General features: G+C 40.6%; 1 protein-coding gene across 1 annotated transcript in view; it reads right to left on the bottom strand.

Moving 5' to 3' along the window:
- Synj1 (synaptojanin 1) overlaps positions 1-17522 on the bottom strand; it is a gene marked incomplete in the record, with an annotated part of 93504 nt that extends 75982 nt beyond the window's left edge. Inside the window, 2 exon segments of the mRNA XM_017798902.2 lie at positions 16201-16346; positions 17255-17522. Of these exon segments, the coding sequence (XP_017654391.1) occupies positions 16201-16346; positions 17255-17358 (250 nt within the window).
- Between the last annotated feature and the right edge of the window lie 1828 nt (positions 17523-19350).

The raw sequence follows: 19350 nt of genomic DNA, 5'->3' as shown, positions 1-19350 counted from the left end.
TCAAAATATTGCAAACAATTTAAAATCGTAGTTCCACTTTAGTACTTGTATATTATCTCTGTGATATTATGATAGTAATACTAAGCTAGGTGTTTTCATGAATTTTTCAGGAGATGGAGAGGGAGAGGGAAGGGGGCGGTCAGAGAGAGACTGCATAGGTGAAATAACTTTACCTAGTTCCTGTCCTAGCATTCAGGATGGGTTTCATTATTACATGTTCAATGAACTAGTGAAATAAATTTAAAAATCATGTGTATTTTTAACTCAACACACTTTAACTTCATAAAAGAAAACATGGTTTCTAAGTATTTCTTCTACAGAGCTATAGATGCTTTATTCTACCATGTTTGCTTCACAGGCTGATCATAGTGTGGAAGGAACTGTCAGAGCTTTTTTTTAACCAGGTGTGGTGACACACACCTTTAGTCCCAGCACTCTGGAGGCAAAGGCAGGTAAATCTCCCTGAGATCAAGGCCAGCCTGGTTTACATAGTGAGTTCCCAGACAGGTGGGGCTACAGACAGGGCTACCCTGTCTCAAAAACATATCTGTGTGCCAAACTAAGATATGTCAAACTAAGAATAAAGCTACTCAACAAATGTCCTGCTATCCAATGTGTCTCCACCTTTCCAGACTAAGATTAGATTGTACTTCCCCAGTTGAGGCAGAAGACCAAACTACAGATTATCAATAAAGCATGGGCACTCCTGTAATTCCAGCATTCTTGGAGGTAGGAGGACTGTGAGTTCAAGACCAGCATGGGCTACACAGGAATTTCAGGCTACATACCACATACTAGGCTACATATCAAAATCAAGTTAAAAAATGGAGGAGGGGGGCAGACTGCACATTAGAATGCTGTTTCCAGAATCACAATTTGCCTGTGGTTGCATGCATGGCAATTTGTGGTCAACTTCTTTGCATGCAAATAGCATTCTGGTAAATCCTCTGGCTCAGAGGATGCTAGAGATCATGTAGTCTAGGCTTCTCATTTTCAGAAGAAAAAGACTAGCAATTATGTGATTCATCTAAGATCATATGACTAGCCATCAGTAAAGCTGCTTTCTGTTTCATCACACATACAACAAATAATTCAGAAGATAAAGATTTTTTTATATAATTAAAAAATCAAAACTACAGATAGAAGACATTATATTGTCCAATTAGTGTTCTACATACATTATACATCCAAATCTTAGTGACACTTCAGGAAAAAAAAGCTTTTTATTTACTCAGCAAGCATTTAGTGAATGTCTACTATAAATGAGGATCTTAGCAAGATTCTAGGTTCCTTAAAAGTCAGGTGAGGAAGACAGGCATTATATAACCAAATGCCAAATTATGGCAAACAGCTGGGCATGGTAGTAACTAATGGGAGGCTAAGGCAGGAGGATCAAAAGTTCAAGGTTGGTAGAGGCAATTTAGCAAGAACCTGTCTTAAAAACTTTAAAAAGGACTAGGGATGTAACTCTGGTAGAGGTACATGGCACTGGGTATAATCCCCACAACAACAAACTGTAAAGGAGTTATAAACATTATAACAGGCCCTATCTAAAACTGTTTATTGATGGTAGGATAGAAGTTAGAGTTAAGTCTGACAGAGGAAATGACCTTTCCACTGAAATCTGGTTAATAAATGAGAAAATAGGCAAAGGAAGAGTGGAGATAAAAATGTTCTAGGCCAGCCGGGCATGGTGGCACATGCTTTTAATCCCAGCACTCAGTAGGTTGAGGCAAGTGGACCTCTGTGAGATTGAGACCAGCCTGGTCTACATAGTGAGTTCTAGGCCAATTGGGACTACAGGGAGACTGTGTCTCAAAAAATTAAAAAAAAAAAAAAAGCTCTGGCAATAAACATATATCCACATATATCCTGTGACCTAGCAACTCCATTCCTAAGAATATATATTTCCAGCAGACCTGTGTCTGTATGTACCACAAAACATGCCAAGGGTTGCTGATATTACTGTCATTCATAACAGCGAGTTAAAAATAAAGCACATATCAACTAAACAGCTAATTACCAGACTATGATAGTGGAGTGAACCACTGCTGACTACTACATTGTGGATAACCTTCTATATTTAACATTGACTGAAAGACACTGAGCAAAATATGATTTAAATGTCAGCACAGTGACTTTCAGGTCTTGCTGGAAACCATTGTGAAGGAGCGGTTCTCCTGGAGAGCTGGTAATGAGGTTCTGCTCAACCTGCTGTTAATACTGGTATATTCACTCTAACAATTCATTAGGTTGTATTTTACGAGCTGCAGTTTTCTACAGCTTTCAATGTAAGTTGTTTATAAGAAAAAGTTGAAAAGGAACAGCACATATGAAGACTCTGAGATTACAACGAATTTGGTACACGGAAGGCCAGTAGAAGGCTGAAACCAAGGAGAAGTGGTATAAATAGAAGAGGAAGGCAGGCACTTGATTTTATGGAGGGCTGTCTTAAAGAGTTTGTATTTTAAGTTCAATAGCCAACCACTGAAGGATATAAAGTGGGGGAATAATGATCTACATGTGAGTTTAATAGGAAATGACAGGAGGGATAGAAGGAGGAGAGGCAGAGAGGCAACTGTAATAAATGGGCACGAAGGCGATGAGAGTGGCTTTACTGGGACAAATTCAGCTAATGTGTTCACTGCATGGATTCTCAATGAAACTATGGGGACTGAGTTGACTGGTTTGAAAGTATGTAGCTGTCAATATGGCTGTCAGAATATATCTATTCCAGCATTTCCTGTTTAGCCACCATTCAGTTTGGGGTACACTAAGGAAACTTAGACAATCATAGTAATTTCTACTTTCTTTTGCCAATGATCTGCCTAATCCAAACAGCATGATTATTTTTATGGTCATAGCAGTTTGTTCAGGAATAAGCATTCAGTTTAATCCAATGCAAATGGAAATGAACTTTTACTTTGTGGGTTTTAATCCATTAGCTCAGTAGGAACATGCTAGGTCTCAACTATGTCAACTGACATAATTATTTTATCCAGCTCTGTTATCAATCCTCTACAGCTCTGGATAAATCTGACAACTCTATCACATTCTCCAAGAGAATCACTAAGCAAGATAGGCCAAAGACTTATGTTCAGTGTTGACAAAGAACTAACCAATGAGAACTAATGAACAACCAGTCAGAAATCCACTTAATTATAAGATTCATCCTGTCTATACTTGACACATGGTCCACAGGATATTAAAAGACTTTATCGGTACTTCAGTAGATCATTCCATAGACTACAGCAATACTCCAGTCTACTAGAGAACAGAATAAAACACATCCATAATAAATATTGCTAAGAACTAGTTTATATAAGGAAGCCCACTTTATATATTGTTTTATTGATAAGGAAAAAGTATATTCTTATAACTAGCTATATTCTTACATAATTTTTTAAGCTTAGGCTACTTTGTAGTTTCCTTTTGTTTCATATTCTAGGTAGATATCTTGAAATGTAATCCTGGGATGCTTTGCTTTGCTTTATTGTAATGTTTTCACTACCATAAGACATTTTATTTCCCTCTAATACCTTGAAGCTCTGTGGTGCTTTCCTTTTACTATGTCTAACTGTTGATAAAGATGTGGGAATAAAAATATAGAAAGTTTACCGAATGGTTTAATGAGGCACCTGGTCCAATTAGTCCAAGAAAAGCGTGGATTAAACATGTCAGATATCAAAACTTCTGTTGGTGATATCTGTTTTTGTAAACTGTGATGACCATTTGACCAATTTCTAACCCAATTAGCCTGACCTACCTATAAAAATCAAAAGGCAGCAGATGTCCTGACCCATACCTGGGATATCCACTTTGTAAGCTATGATGACCAAGTAAACCCAGAGAGGAATTTTTCTGAGTTAACATGGCCCATCAAAAAAGAAACACAGGGCCCAGGTACCAGCTATAAGATGGTGACATAAAAATGCCTACTTAAACCACATCTATACTTCTCTTTGAGGCAGAAAATCTAAACACCCTAGTTGCTAATTCTGGGACCTCATGCATGAGAAAAGAATAAAGGAGCTTTCTGATTCTCTCCTGGGTTAATGCTTGGTCTTAGTTGTTCTAAGAATTTTTCCATAATATTATAAGACTACAGATAAGAATATTATAAAGAATATACAGAAGTACTAATAGCTAAGAATAATTTAGTAGAGCTGGGCATGGTGGTACACACGTTTAATCCCAGCATGGGGAGAGGAAGGCAGATGTCGATGAGATCAAGGGCAGTCTGTCCCACATAGGTACATAGTGAGTTCCAGGTCAGCTGAAGCTATAGGGAGACCCTGTCTCAAAACAACAAAAAACTCAGAAAAAAATTTTCAGCTGCCTATTTCAATTGTCTATCATTACTTTGGCTAGCAAAAGATAAAACACAAGTCATGCATGGTAGCTCATGCCTGTGAGCCTAACACTCACAAACTGAGGCAGAATTACCACAGGCTTCAGCCTAGTGAATTAAAGACCAGACAGCCTGGGATACAGTGTGAGATGTCACAGTCAAAAACAAACATCAACAAACAAGAAAAAACATGGTGCTGGAGTGACAGCTCAGACGTTAAGAGCACACCCTGTCATATAGACAGAGTTAAGTTCCTAGCGCCCCACATAACAGCTCACAGCCTCCTATTGCTCCAGCTTCAGAGGATCTAATGCCCTCTTCTGGCCTCCAAAGGCACCACCCATTGACATGAACTACTCATATATAGACATAATTTTTTGGGGAAAAGTTGGTTTTGGGGGGGTTTTGTTTTGTTTTTGAGACAGGGTCTCCCAGTAGCCCCAGCTAGCCTGGAATTCACTATGTAGACTAGGCTGGCCTTAATCTCAGGGATCTGTTTGTCCCTGTCTCCGAGTGTGGGGGCTAAAGGTGTATGCCATACCCAGTTCTATCAGTGTCTATTTTTACACATTTCTCACTTCTAGAAATTGGATTTTGGTCACATTCTTCATGCCTTTCCTTAATGTGCTCATTCTTCTTGAACATATGGAATATATTTTTGATAGCCATTTTAATGTCCCTTATTAACTTTAGCATCTGTTTTCTACAGATTGACTTTTCTTCTCATTATGAAGTATAATTTCTGCATATATATACATATATATATATATACACACACACAGTAATTTTCAGTGTGGATGTGAGTTGAATGCTATGTATACAGCATACATATAATACATACATTCATGTTTTGTATATGAATTTATGTATGTTACACACACACACACACACACACACAACTTTTATTCCCTATCTTAAACTTCTCAAATATAGTTAATTTGAAAATTTGATTATTGGGAAATAACATTTCTTTGGGGGTCTTAATCTTTGTTAGGTAGGACCAGAGAGGAATTTAATCTAGAGCCCATTATAGTGAAGCAATACAACCAATTCCCTGTGCAGACCAAGATAGCTCCACTGGCCAGTCAGAATGAACTATTCCTAGCCTATAAGCTACAGAAACTTGTCTGCCTACTCTTTCCTGGTGATTCTTTTTCTTCCTTGGGTAGTTTCTTCACACACTGGCACTGGTGTCTCCAGTAGAACTCTTCATAAATCTCTGGAGTTCTCCATGTGGCTATCTCCTATCTGTATTGAGACCTGCAATTCTAGCAGTCTTGGCCTCCCTATTCCCTTAGCCTGTCTCCTTGATTTGGAGCACACAGGCCTTTGTTTGAGCTCCTTCTCTACTGTTGGGGCCCAGAAGCTCTCCAGGCAGTAAAGGAGTGACCGCAATGTTTACCTCATCTGCTTCCCTTCTCTCAAGGATCAGAATCTTGAGCTTCTTTGCTTTTCAATTTTTCAATGTCTGAAAAATCATTCAATATATTTTGTTTAGTTTGTTGTACCAATTTTAAAGTGGGAGGGAAAATCCAGTTCCTACTACTCTACCTCAGCCAGAAGCAAAAATTCTGTTTCTAGTTCAGGGCTATATAATTTTATAGAACAAGTTAAACTATCTGTTGAACTTAAGATCATTAATAAAATGCCATTTAATGGGACTTTACTATTCAGTGAAAGAGAGGTTCTGTCTTTCCTTTCCATTTGTCTCCAGCAAAGCTAAGTATATGGAAATGAAAGCACTTGGGAACTACCAGCTCACACGTGCATTTGTAATCTATTCCTGCTATGGCACTGACATTTTTTTTCTTTTTTTTAAGAATTGATATTTAGAGCTGAAGAGATGGTTCAGTGGTTAAAAGCACTGGCTGTTCTTCCAGAAGACTCAGGTTTGGTTCCCAGCACCTACATGGCAGCTAACAACTGTCCATAACTCCAGTTCCAGAGGATCTGACACCCTCTTCTGACTACCCCAGACATTGCATATACATGGTGCACTATATACCTGCAGGTAAAACACTCACACACATAACATAAAAATAAATAGATTTTTTTAAAAAAAAGAATTGATATTTAGAGGCTAGAGAGATGGTTCAGTAGTTAAGAGCACTTGCTGCTCTTGCAGAGGACCTGAGTTTGGTTCCCAGCACCCACATTAGACAACTCACAGCTGCTTCTAACTGCAGCTCCAGGAGGTCCTATGCCCTCTTTTGACCTGTGTGGGTGCCTACGTACACACACATACAATAATTGTAAATCTTTAAAAAATAATTGATATTTAAGCAACTGTATATTTTTATTAAATATGTACATTCCAAAATTATTTATAAAAAGAAAATGAACTATGCAATCTTAACATAAGGTAATGTCTCAATTTCATTATTTTTGTGCTAAAAAAGTCAACCAAAAGGTCACTTCTTCCCTCAACTTCTATTTCTTAAAAACAACAACAACAACAAAAAAAACCATAGGATATTGCAACTTATCTAAAGGGCAATCGTGTTGACTGACAGCATTTGGCAATTAAAAAAAAAACAAAAACATGCACTGTGTGTCATTACTGCCTATTTCACTCGGCATCTAAAATTCTACCAGCTGACATTTAACTTGGCCCAGCAAAAAAAAAAAAAAAGAAAGAAAATTGTTCTTGCTTTAAAATTAAACCAAACCTCTAACATGCTAGCATGTTGATAGCTTGTAGGTAAACATACAAGTCTAATAATTCAATCACTAGAAAACACTACCAATTTCACTTTTAATTGTGAACTTTTCTATTGGTTTGCCTTTCTTTGTGCTCCTCATTCCCTACCCCAAAATAAGAACCACCACTCTCACAACAGCACGAACAATAATTACAATGAAAAAAATCATATAGAAGGACTATCAATGGAGGACTTAATCTTTTAAAGCCTCAGTTTCCACAACTCCAGACAAAAGTATAACTCCCAGACTTGAATGAAATAAAAGTTATGTGACTGTCACATCTCCTAAACTATATGTTCAGATACCCCAGGCCACTGCAGCAAAGTGGGAGGTATTTTAAACGGAATAAACTCAAGGTCTTCGTCAACATATGTTAGATATCAGCCAAACTATTAGCATGAGGTAGTTCAGAGCTTTGACAAAGTATTTGTTTGATGATCAATCTTTGTGAAGTTAGTTTCTGGTACTGTGATAAAACAGCAAATACCACTCAAAAATCAATATTGAACAAGAAATGAGGGTGGCAGCATTCCAGCTGATTCCCAAGTATGAAAAGTGCTCAGTACTCAACAGCACACATATCCTATTAGTAAACAATGTGGATTGTGAAGAAAATAAAATTCTTTAATTATTTGCATTATTTTGTTTGAAAACCTACTAAAGTTACTGGACCTTAAACAGTTATTGTTTGGCTACAATCCACTTGGGAGCTGGGGGCAGGAGGGGTATTGTGAATTTGAGGTCAGCCTGGAATATAGAGAGAATTCCAGACCATCCTAGGCCAGAGTTAGGCCTTTTTTTCAAAATAAAACAAAAATTGTTATTATTTGATCTAATTATTTAATAAACAGAACCATTAGATACTGCTTATGGCCTAAGGGTTTTGTAAAAACATTGAGACCCTGAGGTACCACGAAACAATAAAGTTTACAAACCTCTAGCTTAATATGTCTCTTGTAAAAGACAGCTATTTTTTTCACTATTAATCCTTTACACCGTGAAGTTTCATAAAAACAGGATGGTTCATATTCTGTAAAGATCTTCAGAACATTTTATTAGTATTATAACTCACATTTCCATAATATGAATAATTAGGTAGACAAAAAAATCAGATGGCCATCCAGGAGTAAAACTATGTCCAGAATTAAGTGATATGGCCTTGCTATCTATTAAGTGCATGATTTGAATCCTGAAATGATTCAGATTATACTACTTTAAAAGGCTGAAAATATGAAAATAATATTACCATTAGAAAGATAAACAGTAATTTATTCTTGCCACCACACAAGCATGGGATATCAAAAGGAGCAAAAGTTTTGATTTTAAGAGTTAACAATTTATATCACCTTGCAATCCTATCTTTTGAGTTTTTGTTTTTTTTCCTTGTCTATTTCTGGTGTTTGGGGGTTTTTCTGCAATGCTGGGAATTGAACCCAAGGCTTCACACATATTAGGTCAGTACTCTACAGAGCAACATCCCAGATCTCAATCCCATCTCTCTCTCTCTCTCTCTCTCTCTCTCTCTCTCTCCCTCTCTCTCTCTCTCTCTCTCTCTCTCTCTCTCTCTCTCTCGGTCTTTTTGAGACAGGGTCTTTCTGTAGCTCCAGCTGTCCTGGAACTTGTTATGTAGAGCAGGCTGGCCTCGAATTCACAGAGATCTGCTTGCCTCTACCTCCCGAGTTGCTAGGATTAAAGGCATGCACCACCACTCCTTTCCTAGAAACCACCAAAAACATAAGTTGTTAAATATTTGAGGATAAGAATGTTTCGAGCAGGGCGTGGTGGCACACACCTTTAATCCCAGCACTTGGGAGGCAGAAGCAGGTGGATCTCTGTGAGTTCAAGTCCAGCCTGGTCTACACAGTGAGTTCCAGGACAGCTGGGGCTACAGGGAGACCCTGTCTCAAAAAGACAAAAAAAAAAAAAAAAAAAAAAAAAAAAAAAAAAGAATGTTTCAAAAAGACTGGAGTGATAGCTCAGAAGTTAAGAACACATACTGCTCTGGCAAAGAACCTGAGTTTGATTCCCACCTAGCACCCACATCCGGTGGCTAAAAACTGTCTATGAACTCCAGCTTCAAAGCATCCTATGCCTCTGGCCCTGCAAGGGCACCTGCACACACACACACACACACACACACATGCACGCACACACACACACGTACACATGCACAATCTCCACAAAGATCAGACTCTTAAACATAATGAAAAATAAATCTTAAAAAAAGAGAATGCTTCAAAAGATTTTCAAGATGCCTTTAATCTTAGCATTTGGGAGACAGAGGCAGGCGGATCTCTGTGAGTTCGAGGCCAGCCTGGTTTATATAGTGAGTTCCAGACCAGCTGTGGCTACAGGGAGGCCATCTCAAAAAGACCAGAAAAAAAAAAGATTTTAAAAACATTACAGTAACAGAGGAAATTAATAATGAAGTTATTTTCTATTTAAAGAGCAGCAATTTCAAATCAAATATTTACAGAAAAACAATACTCATCATAGACATTTTACACAATTATAAAGTAGAAAAGTGGGGCTGGAGAGATGACTTAGAGGTTAAGAGTGCTTGTTTAGGCTTCTCTTGGGTAGAGGGAGCCTTAATTGGGGAATTTTCTCCATTGGACTGGCTTGTGACCATGTCTGTGGGGCATCCTCTTGATTACTGAGTGATGTGGGAGGGCCCAGCCCACTGTGGGTGGTGCCACTCCTGGGCAGGTGGGCCTATGTTGTATAAGAAAGCAGGCTGAGCAGGGACCAGGAGAGCAAGCCAGTAAGCAGCATTCCTCCATGGCCTGTGCTCCAGCTCCTGACTCCAAGTCCCTGCTCTGAGTTCCCCCCTTGGGTTTCCTCAGTGATAAACTGTGACCTGGGAGTTGTAAGCCGAATAAACCCTTTCCTCCCCAAGTTGGTATTGGTCATAGTATTTTGTCACAGCAATGAAGAGACAAACTAGAACACTGGAATATCATTTTGCCATAAAAGGTGCTGTCATCTTCACAGCATGGATGGGCCCAGAAACCACTGTGTGGAGCGAATAAACAAGCACAAAATGATAATTACTGCATGAGTTCACTCATTTGTGGAATCTAAAAGAAGCCAATCTTGAAGAAACAGAATAGAGTAATAGGTACCAGAGGCTGGAGAGGGTAGGAGTGATGTAGGGTTTGTAGAGAAGTTAGTCAATGGGTGAAAGTTAAGAGGAATGAGTTCTACTGTCTACAGCACAATAGGGTAACTACAGTCAACAATTACGTATATTTCAAAATGGCTTTGAATAGCTCAAAACAAGTTCTTGAGGCTATGGATATGTGTAATTACCTTGATTTGATCATAACCCAATGCATACATGTATGGAAATACACATTGTACCCATAAATATACATAATTATTCTATAAATTAAAAATAAAATTGGGCAAGGAACGTAACTCAGTAGTAGAGTGCTTGTCTGCATGTGTGAACCCTGGGTTCAATTCCCAACAATTCAGCCTCCCGTTCCCCCTGAAAATGCCCATTTTGTGTGTGTGTTGTATATGCATGTATAAAAGTGTCCTTCCTGTGTGTGAGCGCATGGAGGTCAGAGGTGGACTTCAGGTGTGTTCATTCGTCTCCACCTTATTTTTTGAGATAGGATCTCTGAGTCTAGAGTTCGTCGTTTCAGCTAGGTTAGCTGTCCAGTAGGGCCCTGGTATCTACCTATCTTCACCCCTTACCCAAGCCCTGATTTTAAGTGGGTGCCGGGGATCCAAACTCAGCTCCTCATGCTTGCCTAGCAAGCACTTTACCCATTAATCCATCGCCTCAGTCTCAAATACTGTATTTTCAAGCAGATAACTGCACATTTGTCAATTTTATAATCTAGGTTTGTACTAAATAGCTTTAGTTGTCAACTTGACACACCTAGGTAGAGAGGGCGCCTCAATTGAAGAATTGCCTCCATTGGACTAGCCTGTGGCCATGTCTGTGAGGCATTTTACTGATTGCTGAGAGATGTGGGAGGGCCTAGCCCACTGTGGGTGGTACCATCCCTGGACAGGTCTTTCTGTATTGTTTGTTTAGGAACGCAAGCTGAGCACCGACCAGAGGACCGAGCCCTTAAGCAGCATTCCTCTATGGCCTGTGCTTCAGCTCCTGCCTCCCGGGTTCCTGCCCTGAGTTCCTACCTTGGGCTGCCTCAGTGATGAACTGTGACCTGGGAGATGTAAGCTAAATAAACCCTTTCCTCTCCAAGTTGGGATCTGTCAGAATGTTTTGTCATGGCAACTGAAATCAAACTACAAAGTTAGTGTTTTCTACTAACATCATTCCCTTAACAACTATGTGTTCTTCAAGTATGAGCAAAATATTTTGTCAAGCATCAGGGATAGAAGCACTACAAAGACGCAGCCCTTTTCTTCAAGGAATACAGCACCCGGACAAAGAAACCTGAACATGGCCATGTGATAAGGAAACACTACACTGAACTTGAAAATTAGCTTTTGGTTCAGCCTGAGGGTGTCAAGGAAACGATTCATCCAGAATACACAATCACAGCATTGAAATTCTTGAAACACGGTTACTTCAGATAAATGACAAACTTAAAAAAATGATCTGATAATCACAACAAGGCCTATGTAAACTTTGTTCAGAAATTACTGTTCCAATGTAACTACATCAGAAATGTTAGGGAAGCTGAAGCCCAGGCACCAGGGTCTGTAAAAACTTTCCAGGAGATTATACTGTGCAGTCTATCTATAGAAAAAATCATTGGCTCAGACTGGGATACATTGGCTTAACACTTAGGAGGTAGAGACAGTAGAACCAAGAGTTCAAGGTCATCACCAGCTACCAGCGAGTTTAAGGTCAGCCTAAGCTATGAGATTTTGTCATAAAAAAAACCTAAAACAAGAGCCAAATGGAAACAAAACCCCCAAACATTGGCTCATTTGATTAAGACATAAAGTCATAGCATATGGCTGACTTCAATTGGAATCCTACCAACAGAACATTAAGGACAGAGTCCTAAGGCTGATCAGTGGATAGTTTCTCACGGGATTTATGGTCTGAAACCATGTTCACTTCATTTTCACTTGCAACTGGGTTCGTATATGCTGATGACATTAGAGATAAGACTTCTGAGTTTGGTATTTTAGGGTACTTTTATCATAAACTAAGAAAATTAAGAGACTGCCAATCTCCAGCTCTGTGAGTTGTCTGAAATGTCTAATTTTTGAAACTTTACTCTTTAAACCGAAGGTAACTAGAGACGGTTAACTCTTTTTTCCTTTGCTTTTCTTTTTTCTTTTTTTGAGACATGTCTCACTGTGTAGCCCTGGCTGGCTTCAAACTCTCTTTGTATATCAGGCTGGCCTTGAACTCACCTGAGATTAAAGGCAAATGCCACTATGCCTGGCCTATGAAAATCAACTCTTGCTAGACTTCTTTTCACCATCTATTTTAAGAAAAAACCCTGCACACAAGAATGACAAAACTACACATAAAAGGTGTTCATCTGGTGGAGTACAGTAAGTTGCACAGAAATGAAAGGGCAGGAGAGCAAGGGCAAGCTGTACTGGGTAGCACATATTCTCATGATGGAAGACTTGCATAGGACCAGCAGGCTTAGATCACAAAGGTAGAAAAAGCAAATGTGGTTTTGGAGAAAGACTACCAAGGAACATTATGAAGACTGAAGAATTCATGGTATTTTGGGAACACTGAAGAGACACCAGTCTCCTTAAGGAAATCATCACTGGAAAGAGTGGAGCAAAATTATGGAAGACCTTGCTAAGCAGGCTGAGAAGCTTGAATTTTATCCAGTTCGAGTCTGGAGACATGGCTCAGTGGTTAAGAGCAGCACTGGCTGCTCTTGCAGAGGGCCCAGGTTTGGATCCCAGCACCCACATGATAGCTAACAGCTGGCTGTAACTCTGGCTCCAGGAGATCTGACGCCCTCTTCTGGCCTCCACAGGCTTTGCATGCATACATGTAGGCAAAACATATATACATACAATAAAAACAAAATTTTACAAAAACAGGGTTATACTTTGACTTAATATATATTATATAACATAACTTTAAAGGATTTTTCTTGTAGACTGATATGCAGGATGTAATGATCATAGGGCTGGGAACACGGAAGGTAAAAAGAACACATCCAGACCTTCCAAATAGCCTCTTGAATGCAACAGCCATTTAAAAATTCTCAAGGTTTGTTTTTAAAAATCAAACATTATACAGAACAACATATACCTTGTTATCACTCTAAATCAAATGTCAAATTACTTTTTTGTGTGACAGATATCGGTATGTAGCCCAGGATAGCTGCAAATTCATGATACTTCTGCTTTAGTCTTTTGAGTGCTAGGATTACAGATGCGCATCAAAATACCTAGCATCTAATTGATGTCATAAGCCAAATTATCTAAAAGGTTAGCTTTTAAATATTAATGTTTTACTATTGCACTGTAAAGTACCCACAGTTAATAATGTTCTGTATATTTTGAGAAGTTAGAATAAAGGATTTTGCATTTTCACTATAAATGATAAATGTTCAGGAAATAAATGACCTCGTTTAAAGATTATATAATGTATACTCATGTTGAAACATCATGTGGTATAGTCACTTGTGCAATTTTTGTGCAATTTTTACATTTTTATGTAATAATGAAAAGTTAAATTTAAGCATTTGTTCAGTGTTCCTGTAAAGTTTATAGTAGGAAAGATAACATGATCAGGAGAGTATATCCAATATGTTAGTTTTACAGAGAGAAGCAATATTCAAACTTTTTTTGTCCTGAGAGAATTACTTAAACAGTTTAAATCTAATAAAGACAAATAGAATTAAGAAACAGTTAAGAGCTGGGAACCTAGCTTGGTGATGATTGTTTGCCTAGTATGCAGGAAGACATAGGTTTAGTCCCTACCACTACAAATAAATAAATAAATCTTAAGAAAATATTAATATTCTTCCTCCCCAAAATAAATACTAATGCCAAAATGGAAGTTTTGGAGCCTTTTTAAAACCATTATTTGGCATAAAAAGATAGCAGCTGGAGGTTTTAGAAGTATGAGAATTCTTAGGTTTCCTAACCTTGGAATAAAGTATAGTAATAATCCTAAAAACTATAGGTAAATAGTGATAGAATGACTTATGATTATGAGTAATACATTTAATATTGGAATTTAGACAGCATTAATAAATTAGGTAACGTCAACCAAAACATAGGCCACTGAGAAACATTTTACATTACTAAACCAAACCTGTCTATGCCTGTTTTTATTTCAATAGTCCTTAGTATAAGAACTACATTTGTAGTATGAAAACATATGCTATGTGGATTAACACTAGAGTGAGGTATTTTTCAGGATATTAAAATATAAGAACCAATTTGGAGCAATTAAGTTCATACTGAATATTACACCTTTTCTTAGCCCCTTGCCTCTCCTTCAAAACACGTTAATACATGTACCAAAAATAAGCATATATCTTGTACTTTGTTCTGTGCTTAAGATTTTCCATTATGTCACTACCATTTTCTCCATCAGGATAAAATTTTACTATTTTAATCAAGTTATACTTTAACCAATATTAATATTTTGTATGCAAAGGTTAGGATCTTATGCTGTCTACTTATTGAATCTAGAGAGTGTTTAATCTTTGAAATATTTAAGGTTTATATTGGTAAGAATGTCTTTCCAACATTTGTGTCTGTTTGTGTGCGCGTGCACAGAAGCCAGAAGTGTTGATATTGGGCATCTTCCTCAATAGCTCTCCACCTTATTCGCCCCACCCCCCCTTTGGTCTTTTTTGAGAAAAAGTCTCTGTAGCCCCAGCTGCCCTGGAACTCACTATGTAGACCAGGCTGGCCTTGAACTCACAGAGATCCGCCTGCCTCTGCCTCCCAAGTGCTGCGAAAAAAGGCATGCGCCACCACGCCCGGCTCCACCTTAGTTTTTAAGACAGTCTCTGATAGAACTTGGAGCTCACCAATTTGGCTAGACTAGATGTCTAGCAAGCCTCAGGGCCCTACAGTCTCTTGCTTCCTCAGCACTGGGATTACAGGCATGTAATGCCAAGCCAGGCTTTCATGTGGGTCCTGAGATCAAGTCTTCTTTCTTGCATGGCAAGCCCTTTACCCACTAAGCCATCTTCCCAACCCAAGCATTATTTTTAATCTATAAAAATATGATCAATAAGCTGAGCAAAAATATAACAAAGAGGGCTGGAGATGCAGGGCCAGCAACATGACTCATTGGGTAAAGGCACTTACTGCCAAGCCTGAAAACCTGAGTTCTATCGCTGGAACCTATATGATGGAAGGAGAGAACCCCCTCCCACAAGTTCTCATCTGACCTCCACATGTGCCTCTGCTCACACACAAATAACTAAATATAAAAACAAACAAAAAAACCCCACTTTTTTTTTTTAAAAGAATGAAGTCTAATGTTCAAATTAGTCTTTTTATTTTCATATAACCATATAACCCAAACTTTATTATTTTCATATAACCATATAACCAAAACTCCATTGTTTTCATTGTGGTTCAATATGTACTCCTTTCTTTAAAACCAAAATCATTTAGAAATAATATGAAATCAATCACATATCTCACGTGAGATTTTAGAAGCTGCTTGCACTGTCTTAATGAAATATAAAGACTTAGGCTGGAGAAGTAGGTAAGTGGAAGAGTGCTTGCCTAGTATGACTGAAGCCCTGGATTTGACCTCCCAGTGTCACATGCACAGGCACGCATGTATGCACAGATGCAAAATAATAATGATAAAAGGAAAGGGGAGAATGTGAGGGTTAAACATAAGGTATACAGAAAATGATAATATCACTACTACTATAAGTGACCTACAAAAATTTTGTGCATTACAGTAAAATTAGCTATCTTTAGGTTACTGTAATAACACATAAACAGCAATGACATTTGAGAAAAAGATAGAAGAAAAACATAATCATGTCAACAAAATCTGTCCTGCACCCCCAACAAAAATCTAACAGAGTTTCCAGGAAAATAAAGATTTGGTTAAAATTTTTAAAAAGCATCATCTGCCAGATGACATTTAGTCAGAAGGCTGTCAACAATCTTTTTTTTAAACTGCTGAATCTTGAGTTACAAACCAAACCAAGAGACCGTGATCAGTTGGGTTAGAACACATGACTTACAGAGCACAGCCACAGCCCCAGACTCGAACATGAGACATTCCTCCTTATGCCTGGTTTCCACTATGAGGCTGAAAGGTGGCGGGTCCAGTTTGTGGTAGATCCGAAATCCTTTGCTGAACGCCATTCTCCTTTCTTCAGAAGCGGCCCTGTGAAAACCAAGCCAAGGCAATGAAGCTGAGGCTTCCTTCTGCTGCAAGCACTGCAAGACATCCAGGGTCCCTCCCTGCCAAGTTTTGGTGGGGGTGGGGGTGGAGAAAAAGGAAGCTGGGGAGAGTGATTTATTCCAAAAGATAAGTCGTCACTAAATTTTACTGAAACGCAAAAGGGAAAGCGAGCGATTCTCAAGGCAGGGTTTTCACACACTCCAAGTCCTGGTTTGGTTATGATGAGTTTCCCATTTCATTCACGTTTAATCACAGGAAGAATTCCGAGCCTTATTTTCCGTCGGGGTTGTTTATCCGCTTCCTGCTTCACATATTTGTCATCACGTTAGAAGGGGACTGTGGAAACTTAGAGCTGATCGGACTCCCTCTGCAGGAAAGGCGTGGAGGTGAAGGGAAGGGAACCCGGGCTGGTGCAAAGCTCCTTAGGGGCCGGGAGGGCAAGGATTAGCCGCCACCGCAGGCTCCCCAGGGCGGCGAAGGGCAGGGAAGCCGCACAGGTGACCGCCGCCGCCCGCCCAGCGCCGGCCGTCGCGACCCAGGGGTCCACGCGGCTCACTGGGGCCGGGCAGCCGGGGGAGGCGGCTCCTTCCCGGGGGAACCCAGGCGCCGGGCAGCCCGACGCCTCCATTATGCCCCAGAAGAGATGCCTGGGCGGACTGGGTTTCTTTCCCGCCCGCAGAGTGACAGCCGCTGTCACCGGAGCCGCCCGGGGTCTCCTCTCAGTTCCGCTGCCCGCGCGCCCATAGACCACCCGGCCGCGGCTGCTCCTCACCGCTCGCGTCCAGGCTGCGGCGGCGGCCACTGCTCAGGAAGCGTCGGCGCACCCTGCGGCCGCCGATGTTCTGGCCGCTCCCCACCCCCCCCTCCCCCGCTCACTCCCGCTGCCTCACCTCTTCCTGCGGCTCCTCCTCCTCCTCCTCCCGCTGCCGCTGCCGCCGCCGCCAAAGCCACCAGAAGCGTCACTTCCGCTCCAAAAGACCCATCTCTTCCGCATTGCGCCTCCGCCGGGGGCGGAAGGTCCGCCCCTCGAGGTGAAGGGGCGGAGCTACTTCCGCCCACTCGGGGCCGCTGGGTTTCTCTGTCGCCTACCGGCTGCGGTGGTCAGTAGCCGTCGCGACCTCCCTCCGCGACGCTGCGCTGTGCGCCGCTCGGGTGGCGGGGAGAGAGGGATCCGGCCTCCTCGAGTGGGCTCTCGGAGCTCGCCAGCCCTTCCGCGACTCCAGGGAGGGACTCCGGGGACGAGCGGTGGGGGCCGGGTGTTGATTCGTGCCCTAGCCGGGCGTCGGGACCACCCCCTGCCGCCTCCTCCGGGCCGACTGGGAGAGCTGTCCATGGTGTCTCACGAGGCCTGCCTTGCACACGCCCCGGCAGTTCTCGTGTTCCTGCAGCTCAGAGCTGTGAAGAGCGCGCCACTGTACACGGTGCAGTGAGAAATCGCCAACCAAGAGCTCCAGGCAGTTAAAAACATGGCTGTCATTCAGTGATGTACAGCTTTTGCCAGCCACGGAATTTTGTATGAACGGCATCAAAGCCTTCCATAGCACCATCTCTCAACATAATCACGCCTGGGTATGATTTGTGTTCCAAAGAACTATTGTTTTCATTCCAGGGGCTTAAAGACCGAAGGAAGTTGAAGCCACAGGGCTTTAGAAAGGAATCGAAAGCCTGAAATACCCATCACTCAAAATTTCCGCTTTGTTTTTTGTAACCTCTTCCCCCACTTTTTTTTTCAGGAGAAGCGCAATTTAAATTTGATGAGTTACACAAAATCATTTCCCCTTCCAGACTGTCATGTGACTTAACATTTCTCCATTTTAGAGAAGCCAAATCCACTCCGGTTTCCAAATACTAAGACAAATTTCGTACATAAGAGAGGCCACCTCCAAGTCAAGGAGAATTAACACTTGGATGTCGTTCCGGTCCTAGAAATTCTTTAGTCTCCTTAAAAGACTTGCTTTTTGTTGTGGTTACTCACAGTAACCTTAAAATTAATTACAATCTACTGGATTGTGGTTAGTCACTTTGCTTTCAAAGAGCATCCATTTCAATTAGGGATGTGTTCTTGTTTTCAGTTGTGACAAAACACAATGATCAATACAAACTTGGGGAGGAAAAGGGGGAGCGCACTGCCAGTGGACTGGGCCCTTGGCCCTCCCACATCACTCAACAATCAAGAAATGCCTCACAGACATGGTCACAGTCCAGTTCAATGGAGTCAATTCCCCAGTTGAGGCTCCCTCAACTCAGGACTGTCAAGTTGACAACTAAAACTATCCAGCACAGGAAGAGATACTTGATAGAAAAACCTTTGGTGAGAAGAGGGTTTTTTTTTTTTTGTTTGTTTGTTTTTTGTTATTTTGTTTTTTAGTGTTTTTTGTTTTATATGCACCATCAATAATGAAAAGGCTTCAGGAAGGAGGGTTACTGGATTGCATTGCCTTTCTGGTTTTTGAGACAAACTCATGAAGCTCAGGCTGGCATTTGGTTGATGTGGTGATGGGCCCTGAACCCCTAGGGAAGCTTCCTGCATGCCCAGGCAAACACTCTACCACCTGAGCTACATCCCCAACCCTAAGAATTTCTTTTAGTGACAGCTGAAATCACTGCCAGTAGAGCTCAATCGGGGGGCGGAAAAACAACTTGCTTACAACCCATCACTTTCTACCTTAAAAATCACTGAGCCTACTACATCATTGCCAGGTCCCCTTCTTGGGGTGGGAATCATGGGCACCAGGCTCTCTGAAGCAAATGTTCTTAGTCTTTCTTTTTGAACTAAGGAAGTGGAAGGCCAAACTTCTGGGTTGCAATTGCTACTGCTTTCTTCACATTAAACTGGAAGGTTGCAGGACTCAGTTTTGTCATAGCTTTTCCAAATCCTTTCAAAATAGGTTGTCACGAAATAAACAGGATTTGAAAAACATTACTAGTAGCCTTAAAAATTTTTTTTCTTGTCCCTTTCCTATTTATGCTTTGTTAGAGCATCTGA

The sequence above is a fragment of the Nannospalax galili genome, unplaced genomic scaffold (genome assembly GCF_000622305.1).
Source record: "Nannospalax galili isolate Female #2095 unplaced genomic scaffold, S.galili_v1.0 scaffold136, whole genome shotgun sequence".
In the NCBI taxonomy this organism is placed as follows: domain Eukaryota; kingdom Metazoa; phylum Chordata; class Mammalia; order Rodentia; family Spalacidae; genus Nannospalax; species Nannospalax galili.
Note: the sequence above shows the minus strand (reverse complement) of the source record. Positions and strands in the feature narration are given on the sequence as shown.